The 18,317-nt window shown below is 38.8% G+C and overlaps 1 protein-coding gene across 1 annotated transcript in view; it reads left to right on the top strand.

Moving 5' to 3' along the window:
* The window catches only part of TTC29 (tetratricopeptide repeat domain 29), a 207,464-nt gene extending 192,187 nt beyond the window's left edge, over positions 1 to 15,277 (top strand). The window contains exons 10-11 of the mRNA XM_040967032.1: positions 14,549 to 14,615; positions 14,862 to 15,277. Coding sequence (XP_040822966.1) covers positions 14,549 to 14,615; positions 14,862 to 14,886 — 92 coding nt within the window. The 3' untranslated portion in view covers positions 14,887 to 15,277. The remainder of the gene's footprint in view (positions 1 to 14,548; positions 14,616 to 14,861) is intronic.
* Positions 15,278 to 18,317: the final 3,040 nt, after the last annotated feature.

The following is an 18,317-nucleotide window of genomic DNA, read 5'->3' as shown; positions in this document are numbered from 1 at the left end:
TTTTCCTCTTTTTCTGACATTATGAAGCTGAATCCATTGGGGTGCAGTCAAAGTATAATGAAATAAAGGCAACAACTTGGATGTTGGAAACCCTGAATTAGATTTCTCACCAGTCTGAGCTCAGTTGTCACACCCTACATGTCAGACTATTGGTGGGCAGGGAGAGCCCTCGAGCACGTAGCTATTTTTTTTAAAACTGCTGCACTAGTAAAGATCTCTGAAACACAAGAAATTAATTAGACAGCCGATGATTAAGAACTAAATAGGCTAGACACCATCATTCTTGCCACAACTCAAATAAATCGACCATTTCAAGCCTAACACAGTATGCTTGTCTGAGAGGCCTTCTTGTTTCTCCCCTCTCTTCTTCTGAATTCAACTTAAGAAGCTCCTGAGCATAGCTTCACTTGGAGCCAGCCTGAGTTTGAATCTGTGAGGAGAAGCAATGAGCAGCTCTGCGATGGTGAGCAGGTCAATCTCTCCAGCCATTGGCTTCCTACTGTTGCACACAGGAGTAATACCGACAGCCTCGGGTAGTTGAGAAGTTTAAGTGAAGTGATAACCACCGCATTCCCTAGCACAAAACAAGTGCTCAATGTTTAGAAACAAAATTTTGTATTTGTGATCTGAAGGTTGCAGCTGAGTGAAAGAGGAGCAATCATTTTATCTCCTTTCTTGAGCGTGCTCTTTTGCTCCTACCTTAAGCAATTCACTATAAATAAGAGTAAGGTTATAGAAAACAACTGTTCTCACATTTTAGTAAGCTAATGAATCACTGTGAGATTCTGTTAAAATGTGGGTTTTGATTTACTGGGTCTGAAAGGAGTGTGAAATACTACAGTTTTAACATGCTTCAGTTGTTGATCTCAGGCTGCTGTTCTGGGGACCACACTTGAGCAAATACACTAGTCATTTGGAAAATTATATTTATTTAAAACTATTTCCTCAATGTCACTATTTTAAATAGATCAATTTATTTCTTTTCATGAACAATAATTCAAGGGAAAATATAAACCAAATAGTAAAAACAAAAGCAATGAGCAGCATGTGTTTTTTCCTTTATTACAGTCCACCTTCAAGGAATCCTAGATGATCTAACATAAAATAATCTTACAAAACATACTTCCATTTCTCCACCTTCCAATATTTGTACTCTTGTTGTCATACACTTTTATTTTACATATGCAACCTAGAGTTGCTTAAGGATGCTATCACATTCTGAAAATAAAAAGTATTTTTAGCCAATCAGGTATATATGTAAACACTGGATTATATTTACCCAAACTAAGAGAGCTGATACTGGACTACTGTCATACTACCGTCATAGGTAGTCCATTGTCTACCAAAATGTGGCTATCCGATGCACGTATTTTATAAGTCCCATATTCTCTTATTACTGCTTTGTTTAAAGAATGAAATGTCTTAAATTCAAAATAAACGATGTTATCTTTATGATCTCCTCGCCACATATTTCTGGATCATCTGATGTCATTTTGTTTCTGAGGACTTGATATTCTTTTGTGAAGCATGTCAGCTGCTGTTCAATAGCTTCACCAATCTGCAAAGTCTTTGTTCTTGCCTCCTTCCTGGACACAGAGAATTCTAGGTGTGATGGGGATTTTTGTTCTTGCTTTTTCTTTTAGTATTGTATGTTTGTTATATGCTGGGATTAGTTGACCCTGTTCCATCTGAGTTTATCTATTAAAAATATTTTTTCACCAAAAATATCATTAGGAAAAAAAGAAGCACCAATTCGTATGACCTCCATCTTTTTCTGAAACTCTAATTCCTTTCTGAGATTTCACTTACCCTAAGTCAAAACTGCAGTCAGAAAATATTAAGTAGAAATCACCAGAAATAGGCAGTTCATAAATTTTACATCAAAATCTTGCACTTTCCCACTCTACTTCTCACAAAATCATCCCTTTATCCAGCATAATCATGTATGCTACCTATCCATTAGACTAAAATGAATTAAGATGTTTATTTTAGTGTAAAAAATTAAAATTCAAGCTTGATTTTTTTGAAAATATATATTTTCCATGAAGGTTTTTTTTTTAAATATTTATTTTATTTTCATTGGAAAGTCATATATAGAGAAAAAGAGACACAGAGAGGAAGATCTTCTGTCTGATGACTCACTCCCTAAGCGACCTCAAAGGCTGGAGCTGCAACAGTCTGAAGCCAGGAGCCCAGAGCCTCTTCTGGGTCTCCCACATGGGTACAAGTTCCCAAGGCTTTGGGCTGTCCTTCACTGCTTTCTCAGGCCACAAGCAAAGAGCTGAATTGGAAGCGGGGCTGCCGGGATTAGAACTGTCACATATATGGGATTTTGGTTCATGCAAGGTGAGGACTTTAGCTGCTAGGCTATCATGCCAGGCCTCATGAATTTTTCTTCCAAGATTTTTAAATTTGTTTGAAAGACAGAGTTAGAGAGATCTTCCATGTGCGGTTTCACTCCCCAGTTAACCATAGTGACATAGCGATGTGAAGCAAAGTCAGGAGCCAGGAAGTCTAGTGCAGATTTCCCATGTGTGTTACAGGGCCCCAAGTACAAAGGCATATTAGCGGGAAGATGGATCCAATTAGGACTGTCACTCATATGAGATGCCCACATCACAGCCAATGGCTTAACCTACTGTGCTACAACACTGACCTTTTCCATGAAGCATTTGAAGTTCTTTCCCATTAGTAGAGTTTAGTAATACTAGCCAGATTCAGGGATCCACTGGGGGTCCTTAGGTTTTTCTACAGGTGTCTGGCAGCTCATATTTGTTCATATTTTAACTTTTTAAATTTTCAGTGATCTCTACTACTTTTGCCTTCTGTTTTCTTTAAAGTTTATTTAATTTTTTTATTGCAAAGTCAGATACACAGAGAGGAAAGATAGATCTTCCGACTGATGATTCACTCCTCAAGTGACACCATGTCCAGAGCTGAGCTGCTCCAAATCCAGGAGCCTGGAGCCTCTTCTGGGTCTCCCATGTGGGTGTGGGCTCCCAATTCTTTGGGCTATCCTCAACTGCTATCCCAGGCCGCAAGCAGGGACATGAATGAGAAGTGGGGCCACCAGGATTAGAACCGGTGCCCATATGGGATCCTGGTGCATGCAAGGTGAGGACTTTAGCTGCTAGGCCACCACAATGGGCCTGGCCTTTCAATTTTAATATCTTTGTCATCTTAACTACTGGGTCAGTTGTGGGTCCATTTTGATTGATTTCCTCTTCTTTATTCTTTCTTTGCAATTTTTATTAAATGCCAAATACTGCAAATTTTACCTTACTAATTTTTGTGCTGAACAGTTTTGTATTTCCATAACTACTTTTGAGCTTAGTTTTGAGATACAGTAATATTATCCTTTTATTATGCTTTTACTATTTTTAGTGGAAATCAGAGCTTAGTTTAGGCTATTCCTCACCACCTCTAAGGCTTGACACTTTTGTCTTAAGTCCTGTGAATTATGAAGTTTTCTGGTATGCCTGGTGATAACAGGTGGAACTCTTGGCCTTCAGTGGATGCTGTGTGTTGCTCATTCAAGACATTGGGGCATTTCCTTTCCCTGGGCTCAGGTAGCTTCCTTGCCTTTAGGCTCTGATCTGCATGTGGCCTATACAGATACAGGAGTCTCGCTCTCCACTCTCTGACCCACTTTGTCTCAGCTGAGCCTGCCTGGGCTGCTGTACTACCCATACAAACTACCATTGACTAGGTGGACTAAGTAAGACTTTTATTTGTCACAGTTTTACGGATTAGGAAGTCTGAGATCAGAGTAATAACACGGTCAAGGACTTTCAGTTGGCAGAGGAATTCCTTCTTGTATCTTCACATGGAAGAAAGAAATAATTTATTTTTAGAGCTCCATGGAGTAACCAGTCTCATTGGAGATTAGGCTTCAATATTTGAGTTTGGGCAAAGGGAACAAAACACTCTACAATAACAGTAGCTATAAACCCTGCTTGCTTTGGTCTCCCTAGAAGCTCCATTTCCTCATTGCAAAGATGACTGAGTTCCTCCTGGTTTCTCTTTTTATTTGACATTATTTAAAATTTAATAATTTTCTCAGTAGATAGGCAAATGTTTAAACTTAAAATCACTCCTTTGTTTAAAAAATTCACATGTATAGCAGTGGCATTATTTCTAAAGAAATAAGCCAAACATTTTTGTAGACATGTTAAATACAGAGTTTTAAACAAAATTTTAAATTAGTAATGTAATTGAATGCTATTATACACTAAGATAAAACATGGGCATTAAAAGACAATATGCATTTTGGCTATATTGTTTTTTATTCCTAAATTAAATAATATCATAAAATTAATTTTAGGACAAATCATGTTACTATTATCCTAAATATGCCCTTCTGTATTACTTTTTTTCTTTAATTTTTATTTTGTGATACAATTCCATAGGCTCTGGAATTTTCCTTTCCCCCTCCCCAAAACTCCCTTCCCCTCACTGACTTCCCCTATATTATTACAATAGTATAATTCTTCATGAGCAGTCATAACTTAATCAATAAGCTATTTGAAGACATCCTGTCATTGCAGGTATGGACAATGGCAGACACTCCAGCATCCTATTGTCAAGATATATTTAATAGTTTCATTGGGAGTCCCTCTTTGGTTTAGAAGTAGAGATGCATACTGCATTGTATGTTCACATCTGGATATGATAGTCTCTATTATACAGTTACTATACATTCCCTTAAATGAGAAGCCATACAAAAAAAAAAAGAAAAAGAAAGTTAAAAAAATTTACAGCACTATGAAATTAAGTTCCATGCTGCTGGATGACCAATGAATCAAAGAAGAAAAGAAATTGAAAACAAAGAAACATTCCTGGAGAATTTGATGCTACTGTATGACCTATGAGTTGGTGAAAAATTCAATAATAGAAAAAAGCTCTTTTGAAGAAAGAGACATGTGGTATATAATCTTTTGGGATTGGCATATTTCCCTTAGCATAATGGTTTTCACTTGGGTCCATTTGGCCACAAAGAACTGGATTTCCTTTTTTTTTTTTAATAGCTCAGTAATGCTGTTGGGACAACTGGTTGATAGCCTGCAGAAACAAGAAGTTAGACCCACATCTTTCAACAAACGCTAAGATCAAATCTAAATGGCTAAAAGACCTAAACCTGTGGAGAATCAAAATGGCGGATGAGGGCAAGGACACGTTTAAACAGACAGAAAAACATTTAATCAGGATGAAGCAGAGAGGACATATTTCAGGAAATAGGAAAGAACAGAACAACAGCAGAGGGGCACCTGGAGACTACCGGACACAGGAAAGCAGCGGGCACAGCAGTGTGGTATGGCAGTGACTGATACTCCAGGGGCATTCAGCTAATGGTGATCTGAACTCCACCATCATGCAGGTGGGAAGGGATTTTCACTGGGAGCTTGAGAGGTGAATCCAGAAAAATCTGTCTGCCCTGTTGGTCCATTTGATTTGACCAGGAGCAGAGACAGAGCAGCAAATCTCAGATGGGCAGTGTGAGAACAGGTTGGATTTCATACCCAGTCAGCCCCGTAGAGCTGAATTGGGCGCCATTTTGCATAACAAGGAGAGGGCAAGGGAAAGGACTGAGCATGCTCTGAGCTGGGAGTGAACTCATTTCTGACTCAGTGAACTGCAACAACGTAGCATTCTACAGGTTCCACCTGGGGCAGGTCTGGGTAGCACTGGGATCTGACAGCCAGCAGATCAAGAACTATAGTGGTGGTAAGTCAGGTGCCATTTTGTACATGGAGGCAATAGCTTTAGGACTGCAGGGGACAACAGTAAACTGCGCATACGCTGATACAGTGAGAACACACCGAGTTCAGTGAATTGCACTGGTCCCACAGGAAAATAATACCGACTGTGACATTGTACCGGTCAAAATAAGTCCATGTGGCACCCAGACCTAACAACCAACAGGTTCCAAAAAGATCAGTGCCACCAACAACCTAACTAGATAGGACACCTGGTGTCTCTAATCCTGGGACCTACTCCAACTGGAAATGGGAGAAAGGTTGCAGAGACAATGGTGCAGCCTCAGCACAGTATCACAGGAGGTGAAGAGTGGTGAGCCAAGAGCTAGGGCTGTGGAGATCACGGTGGAAATCTGACAGAAGAACCCAGACCTGGAACTCGCTGGAGGTTGTGGCACAAGTGGCTGTAAGCAAAAATTGTGTACCAAATGCAATAAGTAAAATCAAACTATAGATCTGTGGGTGACATAGTTTAGAAACCTCCTTCTCCCAAGGAGAAGACTCTGCTAACCAGAAGTACAATGATCAAGAGCAAAAGAAGAGACAAAGGCACAATGAATATTACCGAAAACGCCCCTGCAAAGGAGCAAAACCCATTGCCAACCTCAGAGTTCACTGTGGAAGACTTTGAGAAAATGGGCGACACAGAATTCATAAGACTCATTTTAAAGATTCTGATCAAAAATGAGAGGCTCATGCAAGAGCTCAAAGAATTTAAGGAAGCAGTAAAGCAAATCAAGGCTGGTATATCAGAAATTAAGAACACAGTAGAACAAATTAAAAGTATGATGGAGAGAATCTCCAAAATAGAATGAAGCAAGCAGAAGAAAAAATCTCAGAATTGGAAGATATTTCCTGTCAAAAGGGGGAAGCAAAAAAAAGAAAAAAAAAAAAAAGCTGGAAGCAGAGCTGGATCAGGCCAAAAAAAGTATTCAAGAATTGAAAGACACTATGAAGAGACCAAATATAAGAGTTATGGGAGTCCCGGAAGGTACAGAAAGAGAAGCTGAGTTTGCAAATGTATTTAATGAAATAATCAAGGAAAATTTCCCTAATCTGGAGAAAGATTTGGGAAACAAGATCCAGAAGGGGCACAGAACTCCCAACAGGCTTGATCAAAAGTGATCTTCACCAAGACACATGATTATCAAGCTCTCTTCAATTGAACATAAGGAAAAGATTCTTAAATGTGCACATAAAAAAATCAATTGACATATAAAGGAATGCCAATGAAGCTCACAGGAGATCTCTCACAGGAAACTCTACAGGCAAGAAGAGAATGGAGTGACAGATTCCAGATCCTAAAAGAAAATTGTCAGCCTAGGATAACATATCCAGCAAAGCTTTCTTTTGTCTTTGAAAATGAAATGAAATTCTTCCACAGTAAAGAAAAGCTAAAAGAATTCGCCTCTTCCAAAACTGCCCTACAAATGATACTTCAAGATGTTCTCTTGACAGAGAAGAGGAATAGCACCTACCAAAACCAAAGGCAAATGGGAAGAACATCCCAGTAAAATGACAACAGAAGACTAAACCAATGAACAACCCATTCCTAAAATGACAGGACCAAAGTAACACCCATACATATTAAACTCTGAATGTAAATGGCTTAAGCTCAATCAAACGTCATAGATTAGAAGACTGGATTAAAAAACTAAATAACATCTATTATTGTCTAAAAGAGAAACACTTCAACAAAAATCAGTAGAAACTATATTGCATGGATTTTGTTGTTTTCTGTTAGTTTCAGCTCTTCAAAACACTTTCTTCTGATTAAATCATTCAGTGACTCATAGATCATACAGCAACATCATTTTCTTCAAGAAGGTTCTTGATTTTCGTCTCTTAAGCTACACGTAAGTCATTTAATAGCATGTTGTTTAACTTCTTTGTGTTGTTAATTTCTTTTTCTCCCTGATATTGTTTTTTGGCTTTTCATTTAAAGGGATGTATAGTAGCTGTGTAATGGAGACTGTCATATCTAGTAACATGTCATTTTACTTCAAGGCATTGTAAATTTTGATTTTTCTTTCTACTGTTGATTTTTTGTATTATGACTTTTCATTTAAGGGGATGTACAAAAGCTGTGAAATGGAGACTAACATCCAGATGTGAGGATACAATGCAGTATGCATTTCTACTTCCAGACAAAGATGGACTTGCAATGAAACTGTGTGCTATATCTTGACAATAGGATTCTGGACTCTCTGCCATTGTCCATGCCCGCAATGATGGACATATGACTGAGTATGAAGAAGTATATTTTAGGGGGGAGAGATTTGGGGAGGGGGTAAGGGAAATGCCAGGAGCCTATGGAACTATATCATAACATGATAATAATAATCATAAAATGTTAAAAAAAAAAAAAAGACCTAAACCTACATCCAGAAACCTTCAAACTTTTGGAAGAAAATGTTGGAAACACCCTGCAAGATTTTGGTGTAGGCCCTGACTTCATAAAAAAAAATACCAAAAGCAATAACAATCAAGACCAAAATAAACAAATGGGACTACACCAAACTAAGAAGTTTCTGTACAGCAAAGGAAACAATCAACAAAGTAAAAAAAGCAACCCACAGAATGGGAGAAGATCTTTGCACACTACACAGAACATAAGGAGCTAATCTCCATGATATACAAAGATCTCCAGAACCACCAAAACACCAAAACAAACAAACCACTCAGGAAATGGGCATGGGAAATGGCCAGACACTTCACAAAGAACAGAACATTTGGAAAGAGAATTACTACATACCAGAAATGAATTAGAGCTCATGGGAGTTTCCTACACTGAGAGTCCATTTTAAAAATTTTGTTTGCCTTTAAAATTTATATTTCTATTATTGCACTCAGCATCTATAGAATTACTACATTATTATTTCAACTTTAATATGCAGAACAGATTAATTTTTCATAGCAAAAATTAGAAAGGGATTGCCAGAAAAACTGATCTTGTGACAGAGCAGATTAATTATATCGTTTCAAGCTTTGATTCAAGAAATTGTTCACAAAACTTTACAATGAAAAGGGCCATTAATGACAAGCCAATATTAACAAAAGAAGAAATAAAGAATGTAAGGAAGGGGGAACTGGAAAGAAAGAAGGGAAGAAATGGAGAGAAAAGAGCGGATAGAAAAAGAAAACAAGCAAGACTAAATAATACGCCAACATCAAATATGTAGGCATTTAAATAACTTTCACATCTGAACTTTGGCCAAATTATGGCACTTGGATAGTGTGATTATTTTATGCTGTTTTTTGTTTTTAAAGATTTATTTATTTATTGCAAAGTCAGATATACAGAGAGGAAGAGAGACAGAGAGGAAGATCTTCCGTCCAATGAGTCACTCCCTAAGTGAGCGCAATGGCTGATGCTATGCCAGTCCGAAGCCAGGAGCCAGGAACTTCTTCCTGGTCTCCCACGTGGGTGCAGGATCCCAAAACTTTGGGCCGTCTTTGACTGCTTTCCCAGGCCGCAAGCAGGAAGCTGGATGGGAAGTGGAGCTGCGGGATTAGAATCGGCGTCCATATGGGATCCTGGGCGTGTTCAAGGCGAGGACTCTAGCCACCAGGCCACTGTGCTGGGCCCTATGCTGTTTTCTACACACACAATATCAAGTGTCTCACATTCTCAGCTGTCTGTTCCAGGAGACTGACTTTAGCCCACAGCCCAGGTTTACTTGCCTTCTGGCTGTCAGTTTTATACCTAAGCTGGAAGAGGCCACCTGAGCAAAGGAAGTAAACAGACTGGGGACCAGGAAGACAAAGCGGTCAGAATGTTGTGCCTGGGCGCCTGACTTCATCTCAGTTCTGACAGCTGTGCTACTCTGCAATTGTGCTGCTTCTAGATCTTACTGGATACTCCCTTTTCTTGGTCAGGCTGCAATGGCACCATCCCCTCACTATTACACCTCAGCCCAAAGATGCAAAATGGCACCACTCTTCTATTACTCATTTCTGGGTGCCTCTGCGTCCCTCAATTGTTCTTCAACCGTGTCCTCATCTCTTCGTTGTCTCTTCATTCAAGTCTCTGTACAGTCACAGTGAGATGGGTAATTTGTTCCCTCACAAATGATACTTCTTTATTCTGAGTATTAACCGGAAAAGCTCAAATCAAGCAATATGAAAAATCCTAGGAAATCTCACTTTCAGGAAAACTCAGCTGATTAGAGAGCAGTGCTATTGAGTGCTTTGTCCCAGGATGATAGCCTGTGCTCTGTTCTCTCTGAGCAGCCGTTTGCCACACCATCAGTTATAAGAAAGACTGTGCCAAAGGTTGCCCATGAGCCTGTGTCAATTGAGATAGCTGCAAAATCACCGCATTTCCAATGAAATTTTTATATGTTGTGTCAAGTAATAAAGCCATAATTGTCAATATAATTTTCAAAGAGGAATTTTGCTACTTATTTTGGGCTAATTCATAAGAACATGGGAAAAGGCCAAGCTTATCTGAATATGCCTTGTTTTGGTAACGGGACTCAGGTTTTATGAAAATACTTATCACATCAAACTACACAACCACTGCTTGACAAATTAACTGTTAAACATTCTTATTTATTTATTGGAAGGTACTTTCTGATTATTAAGTGTCAATGGCAAATTGTTAATTTACATATTTGTTCCTTCAAAACAAATCTCTGCTCTCTTGTACAAGCAGCCTCGGAAAACCATATCGGAGCATGCCATTGTAGCTAAATTTCCATCTGCAGCATTAGTGTTATCTGACTGAAATATATGATGAGGAAAGAAGAGATTTCTGTTTTTCCTTTTTCAGAAGTCAGCTTCTAAGACATTGCAATTAGTGAGGAAAAAAAACTGCCGTTACTACTAAAATTGAATCTATGACTTGAAGCAGAATATGCTGAAATACAAAAGCAAAATATCCTCTCATCATCAATAGTGGCGAAGTGCTAAGATCACCCATAAGCATTTTTTAGATGGAGTAGTTACTCTGAGTCAGTTTCATAAAACATAATCAGAGTTTTATTTTTTAGCAAACCTTTTGAGTCATTTTGATAAGGTCAACAGAAAGCGTGGTCTTTTAACATTAGGTGATCAACTTTTTGACGCTGGCAGGACCAGCATAGCTAATGGAATAATAGCCTGCAGGGTCCAGCTAAATATGATATACGAATGTAATCAACCTCTGTGATGACTATTCAAAAGTAATCCCTTTAGCTTTGAACCGCAACCTATATTTCAACAAGGCAAAAACCGTATGGTGAAATTCTCCACAGACCACACTGATACAATGCAGCCTTCACATTGTGCTCTGTGTGTTGGCTGCTTATAGTGAGTTTTAAATTTAAGGTAATGACCACTGTATATTCATGTGAGCATGCACCAATACTTTTGATTTGTTGTGAAAAGGTTGAATCCATTACCAGGGGTCTAGTCTATAAACTCTGACACATCCTTATGGATGAGTTATTATTTACCCTTTTCTAAAATAAAGCCACTAAAAATGTTTTGCACACCAAAACTTAATTCAGTCACCTTGCCAGTCAGCAAACTCCCAGGTAGTATCTCCTTCATTTTAATTCATACTCTTCTACAGACATTTTAAAACACTTATTTACATATAATGCTGCATTATATACCATTGTGTTCAAATAAAAGCAGAATACAGATTTGTGGCAATTCAGCATTTTCTAGCTTATTCCAGTTCTTGAATGCAATATGAGCCAGATGATGAGGTAAACAGGATTCTATGTTGCCTACTGGAGAGAATCTGCTACATGAGAATGTCTTGATCATTCCTGTCAGGGAAGTATCAGTGGCTGTTGCCATGTTAGAGTCTATAAGCAGATACCACATGTCAGCTTTGCATTGGTGCTGGGTCCTCTGGCTGCAACGGTGTCAATTCCAGTCTTCCAGCTTTCTTGATGTCCTATAGATCAAACACTTGCCCCTTCCAAATGTTTTTGTTTTCTCTATGAAATTAGGAAGTAAACCAGCAGCTAAGAATAAATATTCTTTTGAAAGTTCAACAACCTCATCGTGTTTGGAGAGGCAAGATTGGCAGCAATTTCAAAACTGGTGACCTATTGAAACCACTTCAACGAGCATCTCGGAGCATGCCCCACATGCGGGAGTTGGGGTGGGTGGGAAACCGGGTGGGGCTTCTCCCTCAGTATCCCCCTCTACCTCAGATACATGAAGGAAACAATATGGAAATAATAGTCTTACCCACTTTCCTGTAGCCCTTGACCCCTTTGCCCAAATTAACTATGTAAAGATTGACAAAATAAAAACAATATTAAAAAAAAAGAAAGTTCAAGGTGTAAGATAAAATAAGAACTAAGTAATTATCTAGGAAAGTGGAAGAATGAATGGACAAAGAATGCTTATCAGGATGACCTTGAAGCACTAAGGGTCCACCTAGTGTATGTGGCCATGACATTGGAAGTAGGACTTCTCAACCTGTTGTGTATTTTCTCCAGCCGCATTACACTAGACTCAGGCAGACTGTTGAATTTGACTGGGGTTACATTTTTGTCAAGTGAGCATGAAAAGAAGAAAAAAAGCAAAGAGGTCAAAGCTATTTGCAAGAGAGTGAGTGATTATAGAATTTAAGTTCTATGAAGCAGAAGTTTGGGACATAAAAAAAGGAAGGAATAAAAAAGAAATGGTGGGCCCGGCACGGTGGCCTAGCAGCTAAAGTCCTTGCCTTGAACATGCCCGGGATCCCATATGGATGCCAGTTGTAATCCCCACAGCTCCACTTCCCATCCAGCTCCCTGCCTGTGGCCTGGGAAAGCAGTCAAGGACAGCCCAAAGCCTTGGGACCCTGCACCCGCGTGGGAGACCTGGAGGAAGTTCCTGGCTCCTGGCTTCAGATCGGCACAACACTGGCCATTGCAGTCACTTGGGAAGTGACTCATTGGATGGAAGATCTTCCTCTCTGTATATCTGACTTTGCCATAAAAATAAACAAATCTTTAAAAACAAAAAAAAAATGGTATGATAGGAGGCAGGCTAGGATAGTAAGGTGGCACAACTGCTAAAGCTGAACTGAGAGGGAGATAGCTGGAAAAAATAAAATGAGACAAAAAACTAAATGCAAGAAATAGATGGTGGGCACTTGCAGCAGTTATTGGCAATGACAAATATATGTCTCATGAAGCAAAAGGATGATTGAGGGTCCGGCACAGTAGCCTGGTGGCTAAGGTCCTTGCCTTGCATGTGCCAGAATCCTATATGGGTGTCAGTTCTAATCCCGGCAGTCCTGCTTCCCATCCAGCTCCCTGCTTGTGGCCTGGGAAAGCAGTCGAGGACGGTCCAAAGCCTTGGGAGCCTGTACCCGTGTGGGGGACCTAGAAGAGACTACAGGCTCTTGGCTTTGGATCAGCGTGCCTCCGGCCATTACGACTGCTTGGGGAGCAAGTCAATGGATGGAAGATCTTCCTTTCTGTTTGTCTTCTCTATAAATCTGACTTTTAAAACAAATAAATAAATCTATTTTTAAAAAAGGATGACTGAGAGTAAAGGAAATTATCTAGAGCAACAGGAACTCATGAAATGAAGACCTGGGGTGTAGTGACCTTCATGTACACTGAGACTGGTAAATTAAGAAAATACCAATAAAATAATGATGGAAAATAATATACTTGGGCCCAGTGCAGTAGCCTAGTGACTAAAGCCCTTGCCTTTCATGTGCCGGGATCCCATATGGGCACTGGTTCTAATCCCTATAGCCCCACTTTCCATCCAGCTCCCTGCTTGTAGCTTGGGAAAGCAGTGAAGGACAGCCCAAAGCCTTGGGATCTTGCACCACACTGAAGAACCCAAAGTTGCTCCTTGCTCCTGGCACCTGGCTTTGGATCGGCAGACTCAAAGGAAGCAATAATGACCAATGATTGATCATATCATCTGATTATATGATTTTTAAGGAGGAAAACAGGGAAGATAACTATTGAAAGAAGAAAAGTGCTCTTAGCATCTCCAGATCTGGTTGTTAGAAGGTAGAGGGGAACACGGGACCCCTGGGTTTGTTTCCTCAGAGGAGAACGACTTTTCATCACAAGCAGAAAATTTAGAAAATTTCAGAAAATGGAGTATTCCGCCAACCATAGATCCACAATTTCAAAGGATACAGTGGAAATGGTACAGAAGTCATAGTGTACGGGAGCTAGAAATATATAGAACCTGTGAAAAATAGAACTCAAGAAATTATAAGGGTAGGCTTGAAATCTAAGGCCTTTATTAATAGGAAATACTAAGCATCTTGCTGGTCTCGGTGAATTCAAGTAAAAATCAAAGTTCAGGGGCTTATCCTAGCAGTAAAGATGTCAATTAAGGAACCCATGAAAAAGGTTCCTGGGTTTGAATCCCAGTCTTACTCCCAATTCCAGCTTCTGTGAATTTATACCCTTGGAGGGAGAATGGGATGGCCCAAGTACCTTGGGTCCTTGCTTGCATGTGAAAGACCTGGTTCCTGACTTGCCCAGCCTCACTCATTTGAGGGTATTTCTATAGTGAACCATGAGCCATGAGAAAGGAAGTTGCTTTGTCTCCCCACTCACAAATTAAAAGTTCAGAAATGAATGTTAAGTACCAAATTAACATCTGTTTAGATATGTAAGCTTCGTGCATTTGACTTCATTATTTGGGTCCCTACATTGTTTACATTGCTCTCTAAACAAACTTTCCTTCTGAGTGTTGAGTATGTCATCTTGTCTCCCAAAGCCATGAGGTTAGATGGGATTTACAGAGAGGACACTTCCTGAAATGGGACTCTGTAACCTGTGCCTACAAGAAGTCATTGAATTTCAATATCTTTTTTTCTTTAGGAGAGTCTGGAAGATCCACAGATGCAAGTGAAATTCAAAATCCAGAATATTTGGAAGAATTTAGCAGGTATTTTCTACTAATGACTACTTTGTGCAGGATACTGAATGTAATCTCAGTCTCCAACCACAAGAAGCACAATTTCATTCAGCACCTGATAACACCAAAACACTGATGTTTCTAAAAAAAAAAAATCATAATTTCTTTTTAAACCACACAGATATAAATATTTTAAATCTTAAAGCTTTATCTAAAGTTTTGCTTTTATTTTTTAGCACAGTGTAAAAGTTAATTCCACATTTTTTTAAATTTCAGGTTTCTAGATAATGGAAAAGATTGAAATGTAAATGAAGCAACTTTTGACTCAACATCAAAGCAAGAAACTTATCATGCCATCCTTCACTCTGATCCCTGTAATAGGAATGTGTCACAAATAACATAGCTACAATAAAATTGACTTGCTTTACAGTTTGCTAAAAATGTAGACTAAAATATCAAAGTGTCTGAAAACGCAATCAACTCTGCATTCATTGTCCAAAATCACCCTTAAAGTAAACTACACGTTTTTCCTATTCAGAATTCCACAAGAAATAATAATGTCATCAAGTCAAGATTCAATTATTTCTAGTGAGGAAAACAATTACAAACTTAAGGAAATCTCCGATGTTGAATAAATAGAGGGTAATATATTGTAAAACTTCAGAGAAAGCATTGCAGCATAGATGAAAAGGTGGTTCAGGTAAGTATCATTCAAAAATGTTTACTTTTCCTACATAAAAGTATATTCTGTGACAGTTTTAGTAGAAACTACATAAACTTATCATGTCACTTTTGAAAGATTAAGAAAATGTTCCAGGCTTCTCTAATGTATCTTAAAAATGAAAGGACATTGCTGAGATGGATGGTCAAGTGTGTAATATATGTAACTCTTGGGGAATGCATGGTGGAAATACATAATCAACAACAAAGACTTCTGTTCTCATTTAAATGGTCAGTATACTCCTTAATTCTGATTTCTTTGAATCCTGCATGATTGAATGGCAGGGATTGACTCTCAGATACTGCAGTGTGTGGAACCATGCTACTTTCACAGCACTCTAAGTCAAGTAGATGTTCAATGCAGCAATGCAAGGAATAATCTAATACAAGGACCAGCAAACCATAAGGAAGGTCAGTGAAAGGAAAGCGTATTCCTACATTTTGTATTCAAACAGTAGGAACAATTTCTATGGAATGAAAATGTCTTTCTCCTTTGAAATCAATCCCTGGACATCTGCCTTCAAAATGTTGAGACAGAGGTGTTAAGGAAGGATGAAGTGTTGGGACAGATGGTTGAAAAATTCTGAAAATAGACCTATAATCATCATTGGAATTACGTTTTTCTAACTGGGAGCAGTAAATGAAAAGGATAATGATCCACTGAAAACACACACACACACGTGCGCGTGCACCAATGAAATAATCCAAAGTAGATAAGAAAATTAGCATATAATAAAATCAGCATTTCAAAACCACGGGGAAAGGATGGCCTCCACAGTGGAAGGATGGACCCCAAGTGGAGAACCACTTGTTCTCCACTCCAGAACACAGTCCCTCATGTGGTTCCCTATTTTTTGTCAAGGCAGACTGGACCATGAGATAACAAAATTGAAGTGAGAGGGTTGATTCTCTAAACATAGTGAACATCTCATCAAAACAAGAGATGAAGGTCAAGTATAGAATAAATAACCACAAAAACCTACAGTATTACAGACTGAAAAGAACTGCAGAGTACAAATATCATTAGCTAAAAAGACCAATGACAGAGCAGAAGAGTTCACACCAAAATAATTAACACCCATAAAATACAGGCACCCTCTGGAGAATCAGTAACAGAAGAAAAGAAAGAGAAGCAACAGAAGGAGAGAAGAAAAGAAACTCTGCTGGGGAACCTGACACACATACGACAGAGAAGAAAAAATGAAGAGTACACATACACGTAGTAAAAAATACCACTAGTCTGGACCAGTTGGACACTGCAGACTGGATGCAATCGCAGTGAAAAATCATGTTTCAGTTTCTCCAAAAGATGACCATATGATCCAATAATTCTAATCCTGGGAACACACCTGAAAGCATCAGATGCTTATAGATGAATATCTTCGACACCATAATTAACAGTGGCCAAAAGGAAATAACCAAATGCTTAAAATTGAATGCATAAAATGCTGTATATACATACAATGAAACATCATTTAGCAATAGAAAATGAAATTTTGGTACTACTGCAGCAAGGATAAACTTAAAAATTACTATGATGAGTGAAACAATCAGGAAGGACAAATATTACATGATTTTACCAACTCTGCCAACTCTCACAGACCGAAAGCAAAATAGTGGTTATAACGGACTTGGAGGATGGGGAATGCATAATGAGAATTTAATAGGTACAGAGTTTCCGTTTGGTAAAATGAAAACTTTCTCGAGATAGTCATCACTGATGATTGTACAACAGTGTAAATGTGCTTAATGCACTTATATTTTGCATAAACTTGCCACAGTTTTTCAAACAGTTAGCAAAGCTGTGTAAAGAACCAGGAAATGCAAACTAACCACAAAATTTCCCACCATTCATATTAACAGGCTTTTAAAAAATTAAAAAATAACTTGAGAGTCCGTTGTTTAAGACGCTAGTGAATTGGGCAGTACTTATGAAAAGGTTAGAGATGAATGTCCTTGGAGCTAAATTTTCTAGTTCTAGAACTATTGAAGATATCCAAAGATGTTCATTACAAGTCAATCTGTGATACTGGAAAATTGAAGCTGTCCTAGCAATGGTTACATAAATTTTGTATAGCCATACCACAAATATAGTGAGAGACTTACAAAATTTGGGGGAAATGGAATTAAAACTTTACTTTGGTACAAAAATCTTGAAAGCCATGCATAAGAGTTTTTTTTTAAAACTTTATGGAAATATGACAAAATGCACATCAAAACTTTTTAGAAGACTCCTAATATGCCAAGATTTCAAAAAGCTATGTGCCAAAATGAATTTTTATTAATGTTATTTTCAACAAATTTTTAAGTTTACTCATATACTGTATAGGCAGTACACTCTGGTACTGAAATGAAACATGATTTTAGTGGCTTCTTCATCCCTGTTAACTTGTGGTTCTTTTTTAAGAGTTTATTTATCTCAGGCCTGGCGTGGTGGCTTAGTGGCTAAAGTTCTCATCCTGAACACTCTGGGATCCCATATGGATGCTGGTTCTAATCACAGTAGCTTCAATTCCCATCCAGCTCCCTGCTTGTGGCCTGGGAAAGCAGCTGAGGATGGCCCAAAGCCTTGGGATCCTGCACCCGTGTGGGAGACCTGGAGGAAGTTCCTGGCTCCTGGCTCTAGATCGGCATAGCACCAGCCATTGTGGCCACATGGGGAGTGAATCATCAGATGGAAGATCTACCTCTCTGTCTCTCCTCCTCTCTGTATATCTGACTTTGCAACAAAAATAAATAAATCTTAAAAAAAAAAAAGTTTATCTCAAAGACAACGTTTTAAGAGAAAATGGAATCTTCCATCTGCTGGTTCACTCCTTAGATGACTTCAGTGACCAGCCTGAAGCCAGGAGCCAGGAGCTTCAAAGCTTCTGGGTTCCCCACATGGGTACGTGGTCCCAGAGACCTACACCATCTTCTCCTGCTTTCCTAGGCATATGAGCTGAGAACTGGATAAGAAGTGAAGCAGCCAAAACCTGAACCAACATGTGGGATGCAGGCTATGACTTAACA

Source organism: Ochotona curzoniae, unplaced genomic scaffold, assembly GCF_017591425.1.
Source record: "Ochotona curzoniae isolate NIBS_2020 unplaced genomic scaffold, NIBS_Ocur_1.0 scaffold_4506, whole genome shotgun sequence".
Classification (NCBI taxonomy): domain Eukaryota; kingdom Metazoa; phylum Chordata; class Mammalia; order Lagomorpha; family Ochotonidae; genus Ochotona; species Ochotona curzoniae.
Note: the sequence above shows the minus strand (reverse complement) of the source record. Positions and strands in the feature narration are given on the sequence as shown.